The sequence below is a fragment of the Lipophrys pholis genome (assembly GCF_963383615.2).
Source record: "Lipophrys pholis genome assembly, chromosome: 16".
In the NCBI taxonomy this organism is placed as follows: Eukaryota; Metazoa; Chordata; class Actinopteri; order Blenniiformes; family Blenniidae; genus Lipophrys; species Lipophrys pholis.
In genome coordinates this window covers 16,169,589-16,196,544 of record NC_137634.1, presented here as the reverse complement: position 1 = coordinate 16,196,544, position 26,956 = coordinate 16,169,589, and the positions used below count along the sequence as shown (strand labels likewise).

The window sequence follows — 26,956 nt, the reverse complement described above, 5'->3', positions numbered from 1 at the left end:
AAAAAAGGGTGTGGGGGGGAGTTTAAAACACGTGCTGGAGCCCAAAATGCCTGTCATGACAGTGTGGACAGCTGCCCTTTGAGGTCAGATATGTGGCTGAATTAGAAGACAAATCCTGGAAAGCTTTCCAACACAACTCAGTCCTAAGTTGTATACGTGAGTGTCTGGTATGACTGGGTGTTATTAGTGTGTATCAGGGGGTTTGAAAGAGATCCTTGTTTGGGTGAGTGGGTGGGTTTGTATCGTGGGCCATACGTGTTTGGAGTGTGAGAGGGAGAGAGAGAGAGAGAGAGAGAGAGAGAGTCTTGGATTTGGGGAGGGGGGAAACCGCCTCTCACATCTGGCTCCCCTTGTCAGATCTCTCACAGCCTCACATGTTGAAGTTATGTTGAAACATTTTTGCACCTTCGCCCCGCCGAAGCCTGCGGAGGAGTCGTGCAGGGGGCAGACGAGGCTGGAAACGCCGGATCGGTGTATCTTTCGCGGCTCCAAATCCTGCGAGTAGGACGTTTTATTTTATCCGCCTGCGCTGGTGCAGGAAGGTGACGCAGCGCGAGACGAGAGGGCTGGATACCAGGTGAAGCGGTGACGACTATTGCGGCAGCCAAGACGCACGAGCCGGCGGCATCCTGTCCTGACAGCGGGGGCTTCGTTCGTTCTCACTGTGGAATAATAAGATTCGCGCTTTACTTTCGTGTCGGGGGTTTTCACACGGGGAATATGCGTCCGGCTGCACCGCAATGACAACCCGGCGAAAGTCTGCCAAGCTGCAGCTGCGGCGGTCGATCAGCGAGCAGCTGCGGGACTCCACGTCCAAGGCTTGGGATCTGCTGTGGAGAAACGTCCGGGAGAGACGACTAGCAGGTCAGAGAGAGAAAGAGACACACATGGAAGTGGGACATAAATCCACACGGGGACTGCTGAGTTTATTTATATTCACTGAGCCGCTCCGTGATTCAACCTTAAATCACCTCGTAGTTTGAAATAAATCAATCATAATAAAGCCCTATCCAAGTCTGAAAATAGATGTATGACTGGATGAACGTGTGTTTTCGTATCACAGTTAGATATGACATATATATATTTTTTTTACTTAGGACGATTTTGGAATATTGAAGGCGAAAGTTTATCCTGCGTCGATGCGCTGCATATAGCGTCGTGCGCCCCGGCGCGTCATGCGCGAGGCGCGCGGCGCGCTCCCCCGATTATTTTGGGAAGGTCATTGTCAAATTTAGTGCTCAAAACAGCGCAGGCATGTGCTGTGGACAAGAGTCAAGCTGGGGTCTCAGATGCCAGTCATTTCAGTTTTTGTTGTTCTATTCCCAAGACTGTTTACTTTGCTTTTTATATAAGAAGTGACCTGTGTGGTATTTTGAGGGGATTTCATGTCTGAATGGAGTTAAATCCCATATGAGAGCTAATACAGCAAGTTTGTGTGGGTCAGTAGGTTTGCAGTGTGTGTACAGTGGCTTGGATGCACAGAACAAGACGTCTCTGTGGCTCAACTGTGCGTCAGAGAGGAAGGAAAGGGAGAAGCGTGTGTGGGTGTGTGTGTGTGTGTTTGTGTGTGTGTGTGTGTGTTGCAGCTGTCTCTTCAGTTTTTAATGTAATTGAAGAGATGGGCGCCTCTTAAGAAAATTAAATGTTAAACATTCTCACACAGAGCAAGATATCAGTCAAAGTCAGTCTGCCTGTCAGACGCATTCACGTCCTTAGCTGTGATAAACTGCCTGTTTCACCAGCAGAAAGGCTACTGAGGGACTGTTAAAAATCGATGTCAGCCTTGCATGCATTGTAATCACTGTGATGCCTGTCGTTTTAGTGCCTCTTCATACACAATTATTGTTTTCAGAAGGGATATTAACGAAATAGAGCATCAGAGAGCACCTGCTGTTACAGTAATCCTCTTTTCACTTATGGCTCACCCCCTCATCACCCCTTCATCCTGTCTTCTAGCCAGAGCCCAAAGCCACCCCCCCCTCCCCACCCAAAACCAAACCCACAGCCCCTCCTTCACATCCCCTCCTTCACCCTACTGCTTAACCCATCAGCTCAGAGGCACACAGTTCACATCTGTCTGGATCAGATTTGGAGATGGGGAATCCTTAAAATGTGCACATCTGGCCTTACAGTTATGCCGGTATTCAGCAGTGCATTTTCCACTTTAGGAATTAGTCAGGGCAGTGGAATATCGTGAGAGTCCAAATTCAGAGTCAGTCAGATTTTTTTTTTTAAACATTCAAAATAATCTTTTTTTTTTTTTTTTTATGATTGAACAGAAACAACTGGCATATGAACCAGAAAGATGCAAAGTGAGAAATAACTTGCTGGATGCAGCCCAAATGTAGCTCAGACTGAGCAACACTGAAGTTGCAGATGCAGCGGAAAGACACATTTTTAGCTTTTTTCATTACACGGTAAAACATTAATGAACAAATGGACGGATGAGCTTCTGGGTAAGTTAATTGTATTTGTGGGCCCATTTAATCTGTCTGTGAGAATACATGATGACACCTGGATTTTGTTGGTAATTCCACAGATTTTAGGGTTATGGATGTGGGTCAGGTCTCCCCTCGGCAGTGAGATTAGTGTTTCTGGTGCGGCTGTTTACTCATGTGCATTTGAGGATTTATAAGAAAATGCTTGTAATGGACAAAATGATTTCCACAAACCTAAATCTCTCTCTTGGATCATATCAGCACAACAAGGCATTATGCTCAATATTCTGTACAGTAAAATGTTCTATGGCTGGTGTTTTCTGCTCTGAGTAAAACCCAATAGATACATACAGTAGTTGAATTACATCCAGTGTTGTAAGTTTCCAAGCTTCAGCTGTTCAATGTGAATTTCTGTACCGAACCTAAATCCATTAAAACGCCATCAGCAGCCTCGTCCTTAATTTAATAGATCATTTTACACTCTAGCAGTGAAGTTTTCGATTGCATCCACGTACTAGAGAACCCGAGGACACCACGAAATACATAGGAGCCCAACTCAAGAAGCATCATTTGGTTTGTTTGGTTTTATGCACCTATAGAAAAGTGTTGTCCAAAACACATCAGATGTCACTTTAGTTTGACTGTAATAAAACAGTCATGGATGTTTCTTTTCTTGTCAAATACACATCAGTTCTTAAAAGAGGTGTGAACTAAACTCGCTGTCAAACTTACAGTCTGTATCTGATATCATGTGGAGCCTTGGATGATCAAACAGTTTCGTGGTAGTAACTCCCTCGGTTTAAGATTTAAAGTGACAAAGGTTGCACAGTTTCAATCTTTCATTTGGAGAAGCTATGGCTATGCTGTAAATTCTCCTTGAACAAAAGTAAAGCTTAGCTTTTTCCTGAAACCCTCATGATCCGTTGGTTTTTGATGTTTTTCCTTTACAATAGTATTCAATTTGACTGAATTGTATGAGGAGTGTCTCTTATAAAAGTTGGAGGCTGCGGCTCAGGAGTTTGGTGGTTTGATCCAGTGCTTTGCTTGTCCATGTGCTGAGTTGGACTTGGGTAAGACACAGAACCCAAAGTTGACGGAGAGCAAGCCCATTGCATGACTGCCCTGTCGTGAGTGAATGGGTGAAAGTGTGGCTTACATTGTAAAGTGCTTTGAGACACCCAAAGTGCTTAAAGCATGCTATATAAGTGAATTTACCATATGTTATTTCAGCCACGCCATCAGTATACACAAGAAGGGCAGATCATTGGAGAGACGTATTGGTATGGAGCAGCAAAGCTCAACTCCACCACAAACTGTCACATGCAAAATAAATATATGTCATCAATTTAGAACATGTGTTTTGATCTCAATCAAAATCAAACCATATTACCTTTTTAAAAAGAAACTTAACACAAATTTCTCTTATATTTGGTAGTATTGAAAGTTGTTTCTTGAGTTTCACAAGATGGAATTTGCATGTTTGTCTACTTTGTTTTACTGTTAGCTCTTCTCCACCTGTGTATTCAATTGAATTTTTCCTGGCACAAAAGCATAAACAATTTTTAGTCTCTTCCTCCGCCTGCTGTAACTGTCAGGAAATGATGGTGATTATATTACTGCCGTCTTACTACAGCCCTGCCGAGTGCCACTCTAGTTACACTCATCTATTTAGCTCGCTATAACATTACTGTACCAGCCTGCAGTGCCCTGGATTATTTGGAAGGTTTACTCTGAGTCCTGCAAGCGGCCTGAGTTTATTTTCCTTTTTTAGTTTATCTGGAGCGACAGTCTAAGTAATTAAACAAAGACATCTCATACTTTCCTTAGTGAGAATATTTCTTAAATATCCTCAAGAGGGCAGTGCAATCAAATCCTACCACTGATTGTTTAAGGTGATTTTTGTGTCACTCTAATCAGGAAAGTTTGATTTCCTGATGTTTTTATGAATTACAACACACAGGCGAAAAACTCACTTCATATTACTTGCCTGTTATGATAGAGCATGTGCCCAACTGCTGACCTTAGAATGACTTTCCTATGACCTACTTTTCACGTGCACCCCCTGCTTCACCTCTTACCCTTGCATGAAATGAATTCATATGACCTATGAATGCTTATATCCTCAATTCCTGGTAGATCACTATTCTGCAAAACTGGGTCAAAGTATGACTTCCCTCCTCCTTCCTCTGCTCTCTGCATTCCATACATTTAACCACTAACGTGGTTACTTTATGGCAACTTGTAGCCACAGATTTCAGACAATTGCAGAGCTTAGGACAAATGGCCCATGACAGATTTAGGTGGATGTAATGTTAACTAGCGGGGAGGGCAAGCAAAAAGTGTGTGAGTTATAAATGCTGGATGAGTTATGTTAAATGTCATGTAGCTCTGAGGTTGATTGTGTGAATTTAGAACCATATTTGTCAATGGCATTATAATCCTACTCACCATTGGCCACAATAGCTTTGCTCCTACAAACATTCCTGAGTGCAGTCTCACACACCCACATGCTCCCCATTGTTCTGCCGCTTCCCATTTCACATTGGGATATGGCCTCTGGGATTGTACTTTTTCCAGGCCGATCCCAGCTGTGATCACATCTGCTATCACAGATATATGCCCTTCTCACACTCAAATATTCACAAATGCCTCAGGCATGTACCAAACTCTCTTTGGCAGAGCTTCAGGAAGCTTGAGGAAGCTTCAGGAAGCTCTGGGCAGCGCTCCCCGAGCGTTGGGCCATTGGCTGCAGGTCATGTGACCAAAAGAGCGACCTCGTGAAAGCAACGGTTCTATGAGTTTGTCTTCTTCCCAGCTCAGCTGAGAAGTTGGCATGTGCGAGCGTGGGGGACAGAACGAGGTCTGTCGTGTGAGTCAGGTGGTGCGATGAAGCCTGTGTGATTGTTCGACTTGTGGTGAGTCTGAGGGAGGAGGCGGGCGGGCGGGCGGGTGGGGAGCTGACTTGGCTTCCAGTGAGGACATGTTCGAGGCAGGAATTCACAAGGAGTGCTCACACAACAAACTCATCAGGGCAAGAGCGAGGAAGACTTTGAAGGTTGGCGAGGATTAGATCTTGTGTTTTGGAGGCTGTCGCCAGGAGTGTGACCGCTGCAGATGATGCTGCAGTGATTGAGGGCGGCGTGGCTACCTCAGCACACTGTGAAGGTGCAGACAGGGCAGATTCTGCCGGGAGCAAGGGGACGGTAAACAACGGCGTGGATCCTGTGGACTGTCCAAACGCATCACAAACTGCCTAAGTTGAGAATGTGGCTGGTGGTGTAGCCGCTGGAAAATCTACGCACCCCATTGAATGTAGTCAGCACTGACAGTATGGACAAAACGAAGGGGGACGTAAAGAGTGCTGACACGGTCTGCACTGAGGACAGCCGGGACAGTGCTGATCTGACAGCCACGAGGAGTATGGAAATCAGTGACACCGTGGACAGTGCGGATCAACGCGCCAAGGGCAACAGTAATGGCTGCGAGAGTGACAGTGACAGCTCCAGCGAGAGAAATTGCCTGGAGGCCATGACGCCTGACGGACACGAGTACTACCTGAGGCTGGGAGACACCCCTCGACGGCGCTCTGCCCTGCGCCTCTCACGCATCGTTGCACGCCAACAGCTGCTACGGAAACTGGCACGAGGTAGTACAAAAAGAGCTGTAGCATAATAGATATGATAATAACAATAGTCATTTATACACAGCTATAACAAATGCGACTTAATCATATCAGAAATTGTTGCATAGCGACCATTAGAGGTGTTTTAAGAGAGCACAATGTCTGAATGTATCGACTTGGTTGGTCAGTCTGCTATTTAGATGACTTAAACGATAGAAATATAGACAGGGGTTTATAGTGAGTGTGTTAGGTATTGCTGGGATTCAGTGTGACAGAGTCAATTACATTTTAATCAGATGACTTGATAAAAGAAAACATGCATGTTTCATGTGTTGCATTTCGAAAGATAATGTCAAACGTTAATAGAGTTTTGTACTTTAAAATTCATTCCCTTTTAGTTTTTTCTTCAGTGATAGATGAAATCCAGCCTGAGAAAATAATCTGTGAGACATTCCCTCCTCCTTTTCAAAATATGATTCATTGTCTATTGCCTAAAAGTTTACACAATACCACTTTTGTACAAATGCAGCTTTTATCCCTGATCTATCTATCTTCTGCTTCATCGCTGCTTTTCAAGGGTACTTTATCGACCGGAGCGAATCCACTTCAGATTACAAGTACTCAAAGTTCTTTCTGGATTTTTTCAGATGGACAAGCGGAGAGACCTCTGCTTCAAAGATGTCTTTCATAAATCTTCAAGAAGTCATAACAGACCTCAGTGGGCTTGTAGTGTTATTGTTTCTGTCTGCGTTCCACCTTCCCAACTGGTAGCTTCCTCAGCTTCCTGTCACGTGGCGTCATGTTTCCCAGCGTGAAAACAGAACACATTGTTACAGCAAAGTTTCACAAATGCACGTTGGCCGTGACTTCATGTTTTATCGAGTCTGACATTTTTCCAAGCGCATTGGGATGGGAGTCTCATAACACATGGCATGATTGGTCTGAAGAAGACGGAGCGTGTCAAGTCCTGTCTTAGGTGTTGCCTCCTCCTGATGATTGGTTTTTCTCCACGAACCAAATATTATAAGAGACGTCTGAAGATCCGATGAATGTGTGAAGGACAGGGAGAGATATGACAGGAATGTAGATGGCGAAACAAGTTTGTGCCTGCGCACTGTGATGCTATCACTTGTTAAACTTTCACTCCCTGCCTCTTGCACTCACACACTCTTCTTTCCTCATCCCCCCCCCCCCCCCCCCCCCCAAACACACACACAGACACACACACTCCCCTGTTGCATTCCTCTACTCAGCAGCTGGTTGTCCGAGATAGTTTGGAAAAAAAAAATAAAAGGACACAGTGGCCTCAGCAAACTTGATGTCTGAATGTGAGATTTCTTAAAAGGGCTAGTCTTTGATCAAGTACATTTACAGTTTAGGTGCATCAGATTCATTTTGAGATGAGTGGCATCATGCCTAAATGTGGTTTTAGTAACAGTAGAGGAAGTTTCCATCCATCCATCCATCCATCCATCCATCCATCCATCCATCCATCCATCCATCCATCCATCCATCCATCCATCCATCCATCCATCCATCCATTCTCAATTATTGATCTTCCTGATATTCTTTCTACAACAATGTTATTATTACAATAAATGCAAGTAAAGCAACATATATTGACAATATTTTAAAATTTCTAAACTTTATTGCACAAATGTAAAAAAGTGTTACTTTTGATAATGACAAAATCCCATCTCCCCTGTTCTCAATTGATGATATTTTTGCCACACTGACAGCCTCCACACGTCTCTTGCATCTATCTTTAGGTACAAGGTCCATATTCCAGTCAGCCCCACAGCATAGTTTAACCTAAACGACATTTCACTGAGGGTGAGCTCTACTTTTATTTAGTAGCCTCAGAATATATTGATGCAGTACATTCCCAAGTCAAGTCTAAAGTGGTGTCATGTGTCCATTATACAAGGTTTTGGCTGACCATGACAACTTCTGCAAACATTAGTCTTGCCTTTTTTTTTTTTGTTTTGTTTTGTGGCATCCTCCATGAACCTTCATCCATGGAGTTGTACAGGGTAAACACATGTTGCACTCTTTCTCCTGTTTGCAGACCTTTCCTAAAGAATCCCAACTGCATAACTATTGACAAAATAATTTTGATGTGTCCAACACCTATTTTTGCCATTATAAAGTCAATTTCCATGAAGCCAAGTCATCATTTGTCTGTTGATATTGATCATATGAACAATGTAAGATTTGCGTAGCATTGACCATTGTTCAGCACACTTTCCATTTTGTTAGATATGCTGGTTTAACTAACTGATCATGTTACATTTGTTAATGAATAAATTAATTCATTATGTACCCATATGCTATTCCTGGGAATCATTTTACATTGCAGTTTACATTATTAGTTGGCATCCCTTTAAAAAATAATCCCACATGATCCGATTGAAGGGCTACAAAAGGTTGTGACCGAAGAAAATCTGCTAACTATATTTTTTGTGAGTATTTCTCATAATATTTTCTCCCTTTTGATATCCAAGGCCCGAGAGACACAAAACATGAGCATCAGCTTGTTCATCAGCATTATGTTGATCAAACTCATTACTTTAATGTGCAATCAGATGGTAATTATAGTCAATCACTGCACAGTACAGAAAAATAAGACGTGTCCTATTATCATAGCCTGAAGCCATGAGGTATGTGTTGCCACACATTACTATAACACCCTCTGCTGGAGGGAAAGTGGCAAAACTGAAACCACTCTTTTATGACCCCTCGTCTTCTTGTTTTGTCTCATACCTATCCCACCCAATTAATCCAGCTTGTTAGCGCTCACCATAGCCCCAGTGCTTTTAATAATTAGGGCCTATTGCTCACGCCCAGTCTTTCATTTCTGTCATTTTGTACGTTCGTGGCTGTCGACACCCTGCAGGCCCCGGGCAGCGAATCGCAGCAGACTCTGTGTCTGGACCTGCTCTGATTTCATGCCAGTATTGATTCTGTTTTACAGTACATTCCTCAGGGTTGGACATCATCACACACAAGACAGACAGACATATTCCTCTTTAATGTCCTCCCCTCCCTCTCTCCCTCCCTTCCTCTCCCGCTCTCGCTCCCATCCCTCCTTCACAGTTTTCTTCTCTGCGTTTTCTTGACCTTTATACATGAACAGCTAAGTGCATTTGCGCATGTGGGAACAAGGCTGTTTTCCAAGCATCCTGTTTGTGTGAGACTCGTATTCATCACTGTCCCTTTGCTGTCTATCTCTTGTAGCGACTGATCTGATCTCAATCAAAAATACCTATATCAGTTTAGATTGATATACAGATTTGAAAACTTAGCATAACAATCTCGGACTCCATTCTTTGTGACTCTGGAATATCCACTCGGTCTAATAATCATCTCAGTGACACATTCAATTGGGAACTTCCTGCTGCTGTTTTTAGCTCACATGCTGCTTTGGACACATGGGAAATTCAAAGCAGGAAATGATGTCATGCAGGACACTTGAGGGTTCTTGAGACCCAGCAGTAGACAGACATAACATCAAGAAAAGGCTGTCAGAAAGTCAAGATTACAGGCCCCGGATAAAGGGCAGGAAATGAAAGGTAGTGGAAAGAAAGGCTAAGTTTCATTTAAAAAACACTGCAAGGACATTGGGGTGCTTGTATTATGTGTATTATGTAACAATGCTGGCATCCTTGTTATGTAAGGAATTACCTTAGAGCCCCTTTGTCCGACTCACGGGACGCCCAAATTCACACTCCTACACACACACACACACACACACACACACACACACACACACACACACACACACCATCTGTCCACCTTCTTGGCTTCTTGTGGCCCGCCGCCTGTTGTCATCTGCTCCCCCCAGCAGGAATGCAGTGACATGAAACACAGTGAGGGAGAAGCCCAGTGGGCAACTCGGATTAGCTCCGACTGGCTGTGTGTACTGGAGTGTTTTGTGTCACACTAATAACACGTGTGCGTACTAATTAATCTTTTGATTAAATTCTACATGGATAAATAGCAGTTCTTTTTTCCCACGCTGACAAGAGCTTTGACACTATTTTTTTTTTTAGCACAGACATAAAAGCAGGTTACCAATTACACATGCAAAATCTTTCACTTGGCTCCCACTTAAGGTTTTGTGTTTCTTATGTAAATACTGATGACACTATGTGGCCCATTCATTGAAGAAACAGTGCTTATTTTCCTTAATTTTGTTAGTAACATTGGTAGAGTTGCAGCCGATCATTTTTATATCCCAATTGATTAATAGCAGTATTTATTGACTTATTGGTATGGACTGTCATTCTCTATTTTACAGATTTATCTGACAAACTAATGGCACAAAGGTGTTTTTTCTAAATCCACTCTGCTCTCGTGATTTGTGAAAATGAATTTTACTGTATTACAAATATATTTCATGTCCCGCCAAGCTTTTATAGCTCAGCCAGTGGCTGTAGGATTTTTACATCTTGGGATAAGAGTGACCTCAAAAGTATTGATTACTTTGAGATGCAGCACACAAAAAGAAAATCAATGCATGTCTAAAAAAAATGTGTGCTATTGTTAAGAATGTAATAGGTGCATTACATACGCTTGTGTGATACAGAGCATGTCTGTATTACACCAAACACACTGCTATAAACAGTATACTGTGCATTAAGACAATGTGCATGCAGTTCAGAGGCGGCAAAATTACGCAAACTTTACTTAAAAGAATATTATATTTTCACTGTAAAAAGTAGAAAATTCTGTTCCATCGTCTAATAAACCAACAAAATGCACCATGGGAATAGACAATAGGAAAAAAAATATATAAAATTGTCTAGTTATGTTTTTTCTTTGAGTGTATGTGTCTCCTTAAAAAGTCCATAAATGGGGAATGTTTTCGGTTCATCTGCTCCATTGTCAAAAGATTTTTACTCAACTTGCAGCCATATGGCTAATAGATGTTTTGGGACATGAAATTCTATCATCACCTCGTCCCAAGACTCCCGCTCTTGTTGTTTTTTTTTCTTTCTTTTCTTTTTTTCTTTTAATTTTTTCTTTTTTTTCTTTGCTTTGGTTTGTTCTTTTTTTCTCTTCTTTTTTCCCTCTTTTTCTCCCTTTTCTTCTCGTTTTTGTTTTTGTAGTTTCATTTAGTTCTATGTTGTTTCAGTCTTTTTATGTCTGTTGTATGTTAAATGCACTGAATTACACACAGATGTTCGTATATGGTAGTATGAAGTCCACAGTTGTACAGATACCTACAGCTCTTTACTCAGATAGGCTACATCCCGCCTTGGGTAGTTTGTGAACGAAATTTATTGTCACAGTGACAGGATATTGCTCATTTCTTGAATATTTGCTGGAATTAGCATCACAAGTTTGTATGTGACTCAAACATATTCATTGTATTGATGCAGCATGTCGGTTTTGCATTGGTGTGGCCCACAGATGTGCTCTTCATTTTTTAATGGCCAACAATGAAAGATGTAGTGTGCAGACAAACTCTGAATATTTCCACTTCCTTTCTTTGTAATGCCTCCTGCTCTCCATGTGCGCTGATTGGCATTTTAAAATCTGGCTTCAATAAAAAGAGTCAATCATACTAAAAATCTCCCATTCGGTAAATAAACGTCTTTTGCGGTATGTCTTCCTCCCCCGTGGTTTTCCCACAGGGTGTCTGTCCATCTCAGCTGCCCTCCCCACCCCAGCTGTCTGACTGTCTCATCCTTTTTGCATTCTCTGACTCACTGGGGGCAACATCTGGACTGCTGTGAATGTCCGAATGTGTGTAGATGTATGTGCGCGCGCGCACTGCTTTCCACCCTCACACTGTTCTGGTCTGCAAGGCAGTGCAGTGAGCGAAGGGAAGAAGCAGAGGTCGGAGCGTCCTTGCCAGTTTTGCCAGTAGGTTGAGCTGACATGTGAAGTTAGCGTCCACCAGTTGTCAGCCAGTGACCTCCGGGTCCGGCTGATGCATACGCCAGCTGAAATTAGCCGTTTCCCCTTCGGACGGGATTGGGGCAAAAGCAGCTCTGGTATCCTGGCATCAGCGAGCTTCATAAGAAGGAAGGAAGAAGAGTCGCTGAAGGAGGCAAAGAGGACGGATGGATGGAGAATGTTTTAGGGAGTGTTTTTGTTTAGGGAAAGATAGTGAAGGGAATAAGTCATACAGATGAAGGGGAAGATGTTGAAGAAGTGAAACTGAAAGAAAAAAAAAGGTTTTAAAATGCTTAAAATGATGACAATTTTAGAAAGACTAGTATGTGTGACATAATTGATGGGATAATACGCAAGTGACAAGAAGAGGGACGTCCAGTCCAACGCCAGTCAGAGGAAGGTGTAAAAGTCGAGAGATATTGTATGTGGATCCTAACAAAGATGAAAGTGCCAGAGAGCAGGCTGAGGAGAAAATTAGAGGGAAGAGAAAACCTGCATGGGGCAGGCTGCAAGAGGGAAGCAGAGTTGTAAACACAAGGGCTGGAAAGGCAGAGAGGAAGAAAGTACAGAAGCACCGCTGCTTGATGGAAAGCTGCATAGTAGCGAGTGGATGTGTCATGGGATGGAGAGGAAACTAGTCTGAGCACAGGAGAGAGAAATAAAAGCATGCCATCTCCCACACCATGAGGGCTTCAAGTAAGTTTCTTTTTTTTTTTTTTCTTCACATTTCTCACCCTTCAGCCTCTCTCTGGTAAAAGGCTTCTTTTATACTCTCTGGTCTATTTTCAGAGAGCTGCAAAAAAAGTATTTTTCATGATGTGCTCTTGTGTTCCTTCATATATCATTTAGAGAGAGGAGTTATGCCGAGAATGCTGGGAGAGAGATGTAATTGCTAGATTGTGGTGAAAGGATCATTTCCTCTGACCATTCTCATCTCTGATGGTGAAGACGGAGGCTTTTTATTGCCCGGCTGAACTTTGTCCTCTTTTTGCTCACTCTCAGCACCTCCGAATGACTGAGTGAATGAGCGTGGGGCTTCTGCAGAGGTGTGAGATAAGAGCAGTGACTGTGCATGAATAGGACGCAAACAGCTGATTTTTGAATTTTAGATGACAGTTACATCATTGAGTTTTGTGGATCTATAGTATACGGAAGCATTAGTTTAACTTTAATATTAGTTGCTCTTTAATTGCCATTCCATCCTTTATCATAGTTTTATGTTTGATCCCACTTTTATCTGGACAGTTTATTTCAAAATATGCATGTGTGTGTGAATATGCAAGTCTCAGTGTGCATAGAATGTCTTTTACACTGCTGTTAAAACTCTCGCGATCTCTGGCACCATTTCATTCAGATGTCTTTGTCAGCACTCGGCGAGGCCGCAGAGAGCGGTTTAATAAGTGTCTGCTCATAAAGAAAACATACATACACACACACAGACATACACATGCACATTTTAAAGCTGCCACTTTAGCTGCGTGCGCAATGCATATGCTTGTGGAAAAAAGTAGTAAAACAAATGCCTGTAAAATGCCTCATGGTGCTGGCAGCAGCACCTAATAGGGTGCGGTGCCATGTATAAAGCCTGTTGCATTAACAGCTTAGACTTAACTGCTGGCGTATCCGAGATGCTGGATGTTATTTCTGAGTATGGCAAATAACGTTAAACAGTGTAAATAGTTTCCTTTGTCCCCTCCAGTTGAAGTGCGTCCCTCCGTGGCTCAAATCCAATTTTTCCAATCTCATCATTCCTCTGAATTCCCAGAGGAGAAATACATTCTCAGAGATCTTCCTCCTCTCGATACTCAAGTCTCTTAGACAGAGACAATGACAAAAACAGTGTGGTGCTTCGTACGTTTCTTAATCTTTGTCCCGGTTTATCTGTCTATGAAGTATTTTTAGATTTAAGTGTGAAAACTGCACAGATGGAACATGTTCTCCCATAATTCCCAGAGGAAATCTGAATAAATTGGGGAGTTTCCTGGATATGAAAATCACAAGCTGTTTTTGGCTATTGCTGTTAATTATTTATAATAATTTTATTTTTCTTCTCGATCTTTTCATAAATATATCATTATTCTAAATGTGCTTTTGTTGTTATTTTGCTTTACAGAGATTGAGGCGAAAGAGGCATGTGATTGGCTCAGAGCAGCGGGATTTCCTCAGTACGCTCAGCTCTATGAAGGTAAGGCATATATACAAGCACATTAACGCATAAACACATGTGCACAGCAGTCGAAATCCAGCTTATATCCAGCTGCGTTGTTTCACACAAAAAGCCCCCTCTTTCACATCTCTCCTTTTGTTTATTCGCAATGCTCAGTTGTTTTTCCATCATCTCTTTTCTCTCCCTCATCCTCATTTCCACCCCTCTATCTCCACATCCCCGTCTTCTGGGCCACTTCGTTCTATTTCGAGGCCTCAGTTCCTGTCCAGAGGGAGGGGTCATGGGAAAGGCCTTGTTATCACTGCTGGGACTCTCATAGCTCCTCTCTTCTTTCTTCCACCTTTTTTCTTCGCCCACCACTTTTTCTGACAGTCATCTCCCTGTCTAAAGCCTGCCAGTTATTTCTCTCCCTCACATGTCATTCCTTATTTTTTAACATCCTACCACCTTTTCCATCCCCCCCCCCCCCCCCCCCCCCATCCCTCCTGCCTTCTGTCTTCCCCTCCTCTTCTTTTATAAACAGTAGTTTGTTCATGTGACGATCATCAGGCCTCATACTGTTGAAGCACAAACAGGATATGGTTCCCGGTAATCGAAGAAACAGCTCTTAAAATCAGGCAGTCCCTCCTTAGCATGCACATTCTCAAAACAGACAGGCACCGTCTGTGAGAAATGCTACGAGCTCCTGTAATGTGTACTTGTGGATGGGGGTAAACCAGCAGACAAAACTGCGGTTTCCTGTTGTCTTTCGGTCATCAACTAACAAGACTCTTTTGACAGATTCCCAGTTTCCGATCGATATTTCCTCAGTGAAAAGGGACCATGACTTTCTGGACCGGGATCTGGTGGAGCCTCTGTGCCGGTAAGGGTATTTGCACAAAGACATATTCCCTTCACACTTCTCCGCCCTCACGTACGCATGCAGAGCTCTTCTCTTTGTCTTCCATTCCATTTCTTCTTTAATGTCAGCACAATCACAGATTCCGTTTCTAGTCTTCCCCATTCAGCACCCCGAGTTGTCCCTGCGGTCTGCCGCTAACCGCTACTCATTAGATGTCTGACCTCGACCCTTAATGAACTCCCCATCCACGTCTCCCTCCCAGACACCCAGCCTTTGATCCAGTCACCTCCCCTCCCCTCTGCCGCGCTCTGATCTCCCATTCAAAGAGGAGAGACCCTCAGGGGGCAAAATACAGGCTGGGTGGGGGAATGTGGGAAGGTAAGAGTGGGACAGAGGGAGGGGAATCCAGTATATACCAGCAAATGGCTTTGACTGCGTTTTTAAGTCTCTTTGCACACATCTATGATCATTTCTCTCCCCTATATCCCATATTTCCTTTTCATTTATGTTTACTTGGCACATATCTTTATTCTATCCTCTCTTTGCTGTTCCTCCATCTGTCCAGCTTCTAATGCAGGGGAGGGTGTGGTCATTATAACAAATGATTCTTAACAGTTATACTGCAAGTGAATATATATATATATATCTATATATATATATATATATATAGATATATATATATATACAAGACCCCCTGAAAACTTTCTCTGAGCTGTAAAACACATAATACACTCATAACACAGTTTCTAAAATTTTGATTATGTATTCAGGCACTCAGTGATGCATGTTGTTTAGAGCAGTTGGTATTTTTGTGGCTGATGTAGCAACAAACAGTTGTTTGTCAGCTCTATTGCTTGATAATAAAGCAACAACTCACCATTGGAAAAAAATAGGGTTTGCTCCAGCTGGAGGTTGACATCTTTGAAAATGATAGAGGTCATAAGCCCTGAAAGATGTTTTTAATAAGGCACCAGCACAGACACCACCCTCCTAACGAGCCGTTCCCCTGCAGAAGGTGGCGATGGTGGGTGGATAGAGCGGGGAGGACGGGTAGCAGATGAAGGGAGGAGGGTGAAAAGTGGAGGGGAGGAGCAGACCGTCTTTCGGGGGAGATGCACTCCTCAAGGGTGAGGATCAGTTACAGTGGAGTGATGCCAGAGAAGGAGCAGGAGGAATAGGAGAAGAAAGAGTGGGGAAGAGGAAAGTCAGCTTGGGAGAGAGGGGATAGGCGGAATGTGATGAGAGTTGAAGAGTCAGGAAAGGAGATCAAAGAAGTGAAGAGGGCATGTCTGAGAGAGACTGATCGGGCTCGGGAGGAAACGGAGAAGGTGGAAGTGAGATAAGTGAGGGAAAGTGAGCAGTGTTGCCATGCAGATGGCTTCAAATACACACAGCTTGGCACAAAAACAGCACCAGTGTATCAGCTTCACCATGTGACTTTGTGTCTTGCAGACGCCTGAATACTCTAAATAAGTGCGCCTCCATGAAACTGGATGTCTGCCACCCAAAGAAGAAGGTATGTTTTTATTTAAAAAAAAAACATGATATTGTTTACAAGAATGCCGTATCTGGCCTATGCAGCAAGGTGGCATGACATTTTTCTTCAATATATTTGCATGTTTTGCAGAATGAGTTTAGCTTGTCATGTACTGCAGTGCCGCAATTCAAAAACTAAAGTGTATTTGTGTACTTTTTTCGATCAATTTGTTTGACAAGTTGCTAAGTCTTTATTGAGAAATGTGGGTTTTAAGTTTCTCCATCTTGAAATATACTTTTTTTTTTTAACCTGTCCCTCTCCTTATATTGGCAAGCTTTTAACTAAATATCAACAAAACCCATCAAATTGTTTCATTGTTTTTCTCAAAGGCTTCATCAGTTTTGATGAAGACTCAGATAACAATTAAAGAATTGTTGAAAATCCTGAAGCAGCTTCAGCAACGTAAAGTAGTTCTACTGATAATTATGATGGCTACATTGTAATACATGTAATGCACCTACTATTTCTGTAACCTGTGGGAGGAAACTGGAGTACCAAGAGAAAAGTCATGTATAAAGCTGTATACAAGTGTGACATCAATAAGATGAAGAACTTGTTTTTAAAGTCTGTTTCTGTGTCTTGAAATCAAGACAATTTACACTTGCCAAGTTGGCAGATTTATTTATTAATTTTTTAAAGACACATTTCTTATGAATATGTCTTAAAATATGAATAATAATGTACATTTGACTAAAAGCAACTAGTTGAAGTTACATCTCCAACCCTGAATATTGTTATATTTATTAATAATATCCAGAACCTAATAGATTATTTGTCTATCTGCAGGGCGATGACTCTGATGAGGATGACCCGTTGGCCATCAGTAAACGGTGGACATTTGAATGGAGCAGCCGACGCTGGTCTCGCCTACAAGACTTCTTGTTGGACAGCACCAATGACAGCAGCCCGACGGGTCAGGGGGAGGGTCTGCACAGCACGGTGAGCAGCGAGAGTGTGCTGACGGAACTGAGCGAGCAGGAGATCGCAGAGATTTCCTCGCTCCACAGCGAGGACTCCGCCTCTGCTATGCCCGACTCCATATCCATGGCGTCGCTCTCTGCTTCCTACCAGCCACCGAGGGACCTCCCACACTACAACTCCCTGCCAATCAAGAGCAGCCGCCATGGGCAAGGGGGGCGGAGTAAAGCCAAAGAGTTTTTGCGACGGATGGAAATGATGCGCACCTGGGGGCCGTCGACAAGACGGAAAAGCTTGAACCGCAGGCCTCCGCTGGTCATCAGCGGACCGGTGTTACAGGGGGAGGAGCCTCATGCATTGCAGATGCTCCAGTGTACTCCTATCAGCCAATTAGAGCACAGCAAACACAACCACCAAACTGATGGGGACGTTTCCTCCACCTCCCTGAACAAGGATTGTGAAGACCCGTTCATGGTGAGTGTGAGTCCCAGCGAGGAGACGGCAGTGCCCTGTATACAAGAGGCTGCGTGTACGAGACCACGTACTGCCAGCAAGAGAAGCAGCAAGTACCTGGAGGATATGGAGTTACCTTCACTGGGTAAGAGGACTGAGGGTCAGAGTCAGTTTGGCAGAAACCAGTTTCACTCTTATGAAAACCTCCTCATTCACATCCCTAAAGACCACAAGCCAGGCACCTTTCCAAAAGCACTCTCCATAGAAAGCCTGGCGCCTTCCCCGAGTGACAGGAAAAACGGCCCCCTGAAACACCGGCAAATTTCATCTATTAACAATGGCCTGGGCGAGCCCTGGTCTGGTAAACCTCTGTCTAAACCCACCTGTCCCGGAGCTCCACGAGGCAGCAGGGTGAGCGTTTATGACAACGTGCCTGGAACCCACCTGTATGCCAGCACAGGAGATCTGCTGGACTTGGAGAAAGAGGACAACCTCTTCCCACACCTGGATGATATCATCCAGCATGTTAGCGGCTTGCAGCAAATAGTAGACCACTGGAGCCGCAGCGTGCTGCCTGAAGGGGAAACAGGAGAGGGGGAGGAGGAAGGGGAGGGCAGGACCACCCCCAGCGAAGGTGAGAGGGACGGAGTCTCCTTGAACGACACTGATTCAACAGGAACCAGCCGGGAGAGGCGGGACTCTGGAGTCGGGGCCTCCCTGACCAGACCACGGTGAGTAGTTGTCCAGGCATTTGAAGGATAATTATCGTTTATTGCAACGCGGGTTCTGTTTTTACAGTTTTGGCGCTAATTTTTATAGCTTATAGTAACATTGCACTCACCACAGTAATTACTGAAATCTTGGAACTGGCCGACACCCTTACAACAAGGCCCAACAAGTCAAAACAAACACAGTTCAGTCACGCAAAAAACAAAGTGGAAAAGTGTCCCTTTAAGTATAATCGCTGACCTAAACCTATGCCAAGACCATAGTTTTCATACTATTAAAGATGAAGTCTACTGGTACTGATGAATGTGAAGTGTGATATAGAGTCATTGTATATATTTCTTTTTTTCTTCACTACCATCTACTGGACTCTAGGGTTACATTGCTGAAACAGATTTTGCGTGCTGATTTAATTTTATCAGTACATACTTGTCATTGGGAAAACACTGGGAAATGTTATTTCTACTATGGCTTTTAAAAATAAATATATATCTTGTTTAACAATTGTTGATACTTGATATTTTGTGTGAAAATGATAAATTTTCTCTCCAAATCAGCTCTTGTTAAGCTGCAATCCAGTGCAATCATTATGTTTTCTCACCTGCTTTATTTATTTTTTCAGCTATTCCCAGATTACTGCCAATATAATGTCCTTTTTCTGGAAGAAAAAAAAACAACCAACAACATACAAAACCAGTAAAAGAAAGAAAAGCCTGAATCATTTTCTGTCATTGTTTACTGGCGGTTTCTCTTTGTCCCAGTGTGCGATGGCCCAGTTTCAGAACCTCTGATCATCTCAACCAGCCGGCGTCTTCTCTGCAGACCAGCAGCCAATCAGCAGGCCAGCTCAGCCTGCTGCAGAAGTTTTCATTACTGCGCCTCACCGCCATCATGGAGAAGTACTCCATGTCTAATAAACATGGCTGGACGTGGTAGGTATACACACTGCCATGCACTCACATAAAAATCAACACGCTCATATGTTTCTGTGTATTTCTCAACTATGTGTCTAGTTTCTCTTTTTTTTTTTTAATTTGCATGTTATGAATTAGGAAATTCACAAAATGCCATGAGCATCACAAACCTTTGTGCATTTAGGTTTACAATAATATCCGGTACTACAGAATTAACATACTGTTGTTTTCTCTATTGCATTTAATTTACAATCCTCCACATGTCTTACAGTGACCTCTGTTTTTATTGTTCCCTTCAGCCACAACATCAGGACCGCATGCATAAACAACACCTTTATTCATGTTTTCCAAAAAACAGGAACATCAATGCGTTTATGTTACACAAGTCTTGAATGGAAACCCAGTTTGCTCCACACGCCGTCAGTTTGCTCGACCTATTAACACAAGCATATCCTTGTGTTGTTAAGAGCTCGCCCTGTTCACTTTTATTACCCCCAGGGGGGAAATCTTGTTGACCAGCATCGGGATGAAGAGAGAGAGATAATGAAAGCACAGGCCGCTCTTTCTCCCTCACACTTCCTTAATTGTTTTCTGTCTATCACTCCCAGGTCTGTGCCCAAGTTTATGAAGCGCATGAAGGTACCAGACTACAAAGAGAAGAGTGTGTTCGGCGTTCCCCTCATTGTCCATGTCCAGCGCTGTGGTTTTCCGCTCCCTCTGTGTTTACAACAGGCTCTCAGCCACCTCAGAACACATTGTCTGGACCAGGTCAGAAAACGGCTTTTACAAAGACCAAACATTTTATTCTCAAACATTGTTTGTTTCAAGTTTCAAACATTGGGCTTATGAAACAGAGCTCGTACCTGCGTCTTGATTCCTCTCCGATGCCCTCCTCTCAGGTCGGACTGTTCCGCAAGTCCGGTGTGAAGTCTCGAATTCAGGCTCTGAGGCAGCAGTGCGAGTCGTGCCCCGACTCCGTGAGCTACGAGGACCAGTCGGCTTACGACGTGGCTGACATGGTCAAACAATTCTTCAGAGACCTGCCTGAACCTCTGCTAACAAGCAAGCTGGGGGAAACCTTCCTGCATATTTACCAGTGTAAGTCACCTCAGAGGACGTGGCTGTAAAAGGGTTTATGTGCCAGGCTGGCTGCGGCGAAAACACAACAAACAACAAACAACAACAAAACTCCGTGATGGCTTTGTTCTGTTGCTTTCAAAGAAGCTCTTTTGCTCTGGTGCTCCGCCCAACCATCGAGTTTGAACGTCGACTGATTTGAACAACCATGTTAATTAAACAAGTAAAACTAAATAGCAGCTGTGTTTTCAATGTTTGGTATCCAAATTCACGAAGTGTTTCATGTCGACTAGATTTCTTCCCTCTTACTGCTTTTGATCTCAGTTTTTCATTTTGGTTTTTTCATCCATTATTTCCATCTCTCTCTCTCTCTCCAGATGTCCCGAAGGAGCAGCGGTTGCAGGCGGTCAGAGCGGCCATTTTGTTGATGCCGGATGAAAACAGGGAGGTTTTGCAGACGTTGCTCTACTTCCTGCGTGGCGTCACTTCTTTAGTGGAGGAGAACCAAATGACAGCGATGAACTTGGCCGTTTGTCTGGGGCCGTCGCTCTTCCACCTCAGCATCCTGAAGAATGACACTCTGTCGCCGAGGTGCACACGCACACTGATACACGTGGACACACTGATCCCTAAGATATGTGCAATTAGAAACCATCCATTTAACTCTGGCCAACGTGATGAAAAAACTAAATTACTAAATTGATTAACCATTCAAATCAGGATCTGTTTGGAGCTTCATTCTTACATTTTAGTAAAAGATTCCATTTTAAAAAGTAAACAAAATTTCATATGCTAAACAAAATTTGGAGTTTTCTTTAAGCTGCCTGATGCGTCATCGAAAATCTATTAGAATATGATTAAAACGTTCATTTTCACCATCAATAACAATCTGACAGAATGTTTTTTTCCTTTTATTTTATTGACTTAATTAATATTTAAAGTTTATGAGGCATCGAAATCAAAAGTACAGTATTTCTACATGTAAAAGATAAAAGCATCATAAGATGTTCAGAATTCTTTTCTAGTTACAACAATAAGTTTTACAGTTTTAAAATGCTTGGAATTTTGGTTTATTTGTGATGATTGTACAAGTAACTTCACAGATAATATTTCTTTTAGATGCACCTGTATTTCATGCCCGACAGTTTCTAACAGCACAAATAATCACAGTCAGTGTTGTTACCGGTTTCACTTATTTACTTTTTTCGCTAAAACAAATGAAGAGAATTCAAAAAATGTTTTATGCCAGTTATTGGCCTTCCATTGTCAAGACTCGTTAAAAGACAATCTAATGCAAAAGTAACTCAAATACATGTCAATTTCTCCTTGTGTTCGATAGATTGTTTGCTCGAGATGTATAAAGACTGAAATTCTGTAAAAAAAACCCGAAATAAATAAAGGTTCCCGGAGCTTGTTAATTATTAGGTCTTTGCCTAACATTGACAATGGAACAAACTTTAAGAATTCAAACTTTCTCCATCCATGGCCTAATTTTTTAAAAAATATTTGAAAGTCGATAAAACATTACAAAGCTGTTAGACAGCTATGGCTCAGTACGATTTGTCCTCCAATCCAAAGGTTAATGTTTGCATTAACCTTTGGAACAACTTAATGGCATTAATAACCATCTGTGTTGCTCTATCTGATATACAGCTTGTATACAAGTCGTCAGTCCTTATGAGCAGCCCTCTGTTTCTTCTCCTCCTGTTTCTGAACAATTTCTCTTCATCCAGGTCAATCCAGAGGAAGTACACGACAGGCCGTCCTGATCAGAAAGACTTGAATGAGAATCTGGCTGCCACGCAGGGCCTGGCTCACATGATCATCGAGTGTCAGCGACTGTTTCAGGTCGGGGTCATTTCTGTTTAAAAAAAAAGAATAAATAAAAATAACACATGATTTAATTTGTAGTTGTGATGACATTTCCAGACGACAATAACTGTCATTATGCTGCGCCTTGTTCTAATTGTGTGCAATAAATAGATTTTACTTCACTCCGTATGAGGAGATTGCTCCTAAACATAAAAAATGACCACTGCAGAATTCAAGGCGAAAGATAATGAAATGTTGTACCAACCAATAACTGTAACCAAGCATCCGTGTTCTGCTCCTCATATTTATTTCTGAGTTGATGGGCTGTGATGTAAATTTTCGGGTCGTTTTCCAGATACCGGAGGAGATGGTGACCCAGTCTCGTAACTCCTACATGGAGGCCGACCTGATGGTGCCCCCGCTGGAAGAGCTCTGCAAGGCTCACGAGGAGGAAGTGGACGTTGAGGTGGAAGAAGACGATGAGGAAGGATCGTACCATGCTCACTTGGAGAGGCTGATCCAAAGCCTGCTGAAAGAGGCCAAAGACAAGAGCAAAGGATGGGTGTCTCGCTCCACTTCTGACAACACAGAGCTGTCTTTTAAAAAGGTGTGTAGAGATGAAGGAGGGAAGGAAGGAAGGAATGGAGGGAGGGAGGGAGGAGAGATGGATTGAAGGAAAGGTGAAAGGATGAAAGAAACAGGCAGGAGTGAAGGGGAGAAGAAAAAGGGTCAATAGGAAATCAGGACGAAAGGAAAGAAGGAAACTAACTAATGAACTACTGTACGTTACAGGTAAACAGACTTGATACATTTCTGGGTAAATGTTTTTGCAATATATAGTCGTTCTCTGTAATCCAGCGCTGCAGAGCTTTAATGTAAACATGACTGTGAAGATTGACTGATCTCCTTTAATAAAAATATGATGTATATTTGACCTTCATGCATGTTTTCATTTTCCAGAGAGACTTGTTAAATGAAACTACATCCCAATATAGATATATATTATTTTTTTTCTAAAAACTGCCACATAATATCCACAAAGTCTTTGACTTTCTTCACACACCCTCACGCTGTACTCCGTGTGTGTGTTTTAGGTGGGAGATGGTAACCCTCTGAGGCGGTGGCGAGTGTGCATCGAGGTGCCGGCGTCTCCCACCGAGGTGCTGCAGCGGCTGCTGAGAGAGCGAGCGCTGTGGCAGGTTGAACTTCAGCAGGAGAAGATACTGGAGACCCTGGACAAGCAGACGGACGTGTACCAGTACTCCTGCTGCAACATGGCACCCCATCCCAGCTGTGACTACGTGGTACTAAGGTACATACTTACTTTGTGTGGAGAATTATTTAATGTTAAACACGCCATAGTGCTTCACTACTCCGTACAGTCTGAATTTATAGTCACACTAGTTGCTTTAATAAAGAAAAATATCATTTGAAAAATTATTCTTTCAAAAATTGCTGAAAAGTTACTCCACAGTGAATCTGTTCTCTAAAACAAACCAGTTCCATAAGTATCCAGGCCCTCCTTAGAGTCCTGAAGAAGCGCTTGTATGCTAGACTTTAAGCACCACAATGCTTGTAATTTGACACCAGCATCACCACCTTACCAGCTCCTTGCTCTGTTTGAAGCTGGGGAGCCTATGAGGAACTCTTTAAATAATAATTACCCTTTATCACATCATTTGTGATAAACTGGGTCCAAACTGTCCATGTTTTATTACAGACACATGATGACATTTTTAATAAAAATGTGTGACTTTTGAAGACATGCTGTGGTGTCCTGAATGGAACAAATGACTCTTTTCTTTGTGCTCCTTCAGATCCTGGCGCACAGACCTGTGTAAAGGCTCCAGTGCACTGGTCTGTGTGTCTGTTGAACACGACGACAGCTCGCGCCTCGGAGGGGTGCGCGGCGTCGTGCTGGAGTCGCAGTACCTCCTGGAGCCCTGTGGGTCGGGTAGGACCAGACTCATGCACATCTCCAGGGTGGACCTCAGGTATGAACCGCATGCTTTATACTCACTGTTTCAATCAACTGTGTAGTTTATAATATGGTTAATTTGCTTCTTTTTTTTTCGCTTGCAGGGGGAGATCTCCAGAATGGTACAACAAGGCGTTCGGTCACCTGTGTGTGAATGAAGCCCAGAGGATCCGCTCCTCCTTTCTACCTTCAGATCAGACGAGCCCAGAGGCCAAAAACTGAACCTCGGAAGTGAAGCTTTATCTTGGTCCACACTGCCAGAGCAGCTGGGCCAGAGAGCCCGACACCCAGAGGGGTAAAAATCCAGGCAGTGGGCTTTGGTGTCAATTCATGGTGTGTAGTCATATGGAGCTTCACTCTACCCTACTGTACTGAGTCTAAATATAGAGAACAAAGGTCTTTAAACAACATTGCTATATCTATTTATATTTTGAATTTAGACCATTTTAACCACAAACCTTTTGTTTGGTTTCAACATCCAAATGTCAAATACGTATTTTACCTTTTTTTGAATAGTATTTTGTATGTATTTTCCTTATTTATTGTTGTAGATCAGCATCCACATCATTATTGTCTAGTCCATTAACTTGGAAAAAAAAAGTTTTAAACCAGCATCAGTAAAATATAGTCATAGGATTAATACTATATAGGGTGAGTTAATGGTGAGACGTCACTTCAATATCTTCTGTGTAATATTCCACATACATGGATCTGAGTTTACTCATAAAACCGCAGAATAAGATAAATTTCTTTACAATCATTTTCGTTACAATGACATGGCCGACCAGTGGAAGATGAATTTAATTGACAAAATATTTCCACATTACCACAGTGTATTTTTGAAATCACACAAACAACATTGACAAGTGGTAATCAAATTTTTATGTAATGAACCAAGTTTAATTTAATATCTATGAATAGATTAAATCATTATTAAACTAATTTACTCCCAGATCTTTGCGTTTACACCCACACGTACACACTGCTAATCTACTGTTGTTTACAAGCATTCTACAGATTCTAAACACAAAGACCTGTGTGGAATAAATAGCGCTGATAAGAGAAAACAGCTGTTAATTTGAGATACACGCACCAAATTTGGGCATCGAAATATTTCACTCACTTGAGTTTTCAATCAGAGAAAAAGTTAAATTTACAAGTTTTAAGTTTGCGTCTCTTGAAACTAAAATAAACTGACAAGAAGTGACAAAAAAGTACAAAAATCTGACAGTATGAGCTAAATAACCTGTAGGAAGTGACTGAAACAATGTGGAAAACGTATTATAATGTAAGATAGACAATATAAAGAAAATCAATAAGCGAAGTGAACTGGAACACATTTTGAATAATATCAAGACTTAAATTGAAGAAGATCAATTTCTACAAGAAAAGTCCCCTTAAGGTATCATTTTTGGCAGCTATCTTGGAAAAATCTCCTCTATCTCAAAAAGACCACAGTACTAATCAGTACCTAAAAGAGTGAAAACGATGCTTGTGAAACAATTTGAAAGATTTTTCTGAAACGACCACATTATATCAGACCAGTACGGTATGGGTGTATGTCAGTGCTGTGGTGTGAAAGGTGCAACGGCTTCAATGAGGGATCAGAGTCACATAAAGGGGAGACACTCATCGGGTCCATTAGCGTGCTAAGCCTGTGTTGGATATCACTGTCGGTTTAGTTCTCTTTCACTATTTTCAGTGTTAATCTAAAATTTAAAGTTATTATTGTCATTATATCTGTATGTAAACTATCACTGTTTATTTTGCTGTCATGTTATACAATGTCTAAGACATGAGACCATTTCACTGCTTCTGGGAAGCATGGTTTGAAACTTTGTGTGTGTGTTTGTATGCATGTTGATGTGTGTTTGTGTGCGCGCGCGTGTGTGTGTGTGTGTGTGTGGTTGAGCCCGTGTATCTGCATTTGAACTACATGCACAGCCTTTATTGTAGATATCTGCAATGCTTTCTGTGCCAGCAGAATGGACATTGTCATTTTCAGGGTCCTCCTATCATATTGATAAGCTGAAATGTGAACTTTCCACACACCATGCTACTAAAGTAGACAAAACAGCTTGGTTTGTCATGGCGCCGCCTTGGCATTTTATTTTCTTTCAGCTGTAGGCAGCATTGCTATGGTGTTAAATGATATAATATCTCTACAGTGCCACCATAATCCTGACTGGATGCCATTTTTTAAGGCTGTGTACGCGTGTGTGTGCGTGCCTGAGTGAGTGAGTGCGTGTGTGTGTGTGTGTATGTGTGTGTGAGTGAGAGCAACCAGAAAACAGACATGTAAGTGACTGACGTGAGCTCTCGACTGTGTGCGGAGAGGCTTCAATCGTAGCTGAGTATCTGAGTATCTGAGACCAGTGATGATTCATGTTCGCTTGTTTCTGACAAAGCGACAGAGAACAGAATCGTCGTTTCTGAACGAGAAAATAAAAGAGACTGAAAGTTGAACAAAAGTTTGTCCTCGCTTTGTGTGAAGATGCTGCACTCCAAAATAAAACATTTAACTTTAATATTACAAGGAATTGTAGCTTGAGTTTTCAGCAGATCGCAC

The 26,956-nt window shown here is 42.5% G+C and overlaps 1 protein-coding gene across 3 annotated transcripts; it reads left to right on the top strand.

Annotated features, from left to right (window-relative positions):
* The first annotated feature begins 729 nt into the window (after nt 1-729).
* LOC308121507 (stAR-related lipid transfer protein 13-like) lies at nt 730-26,851 on the top strand. 3 transcript variants are annotated; one of them, XM_080482767.1, is made up of 14 exons: nt 730-864; nt 14,078-14,149; nt 14,912-14,993; nt 16,425-16,488; nt 17,296-18,611; nt 19,368-19,538; nt 20,129-20,288; nt 20,420-20,618; nt 20,975-21,188; nt 22,331-22,445; nt 22,765-23,016; nt 23,504-23,721; nt 24,227-24,403; nt 24,492-26,851. In XM_080482767.1, the coding sequence occupies exons 1-14, from the start codon at nt 741-743 to the stop codon at nt 24,607-24,609; spliced, it is 3,282 nt and encodes a 1,093-aa protein (XP_080338893.1). In that variant the 5' UTR covers nt 730-740; the 3' UTR covers nt 24,610-26,851. The 3 variants fall into 3 exon arrangements, with proteins under 3 accessions (XP_080338893.1, XP_080338892.1, XP_080338894.1); XM_080482766.1 differs by lacking the exon at nt 730-864 and adding an exon at nt 5,630-6,084; XM_080482768.1 differs by lacking the exon at nt 730-864 and adding an exon at nt 12,553-12,660.
* Nucleotides 26,852-26,956: the final 105 nt, after the last annotated feature.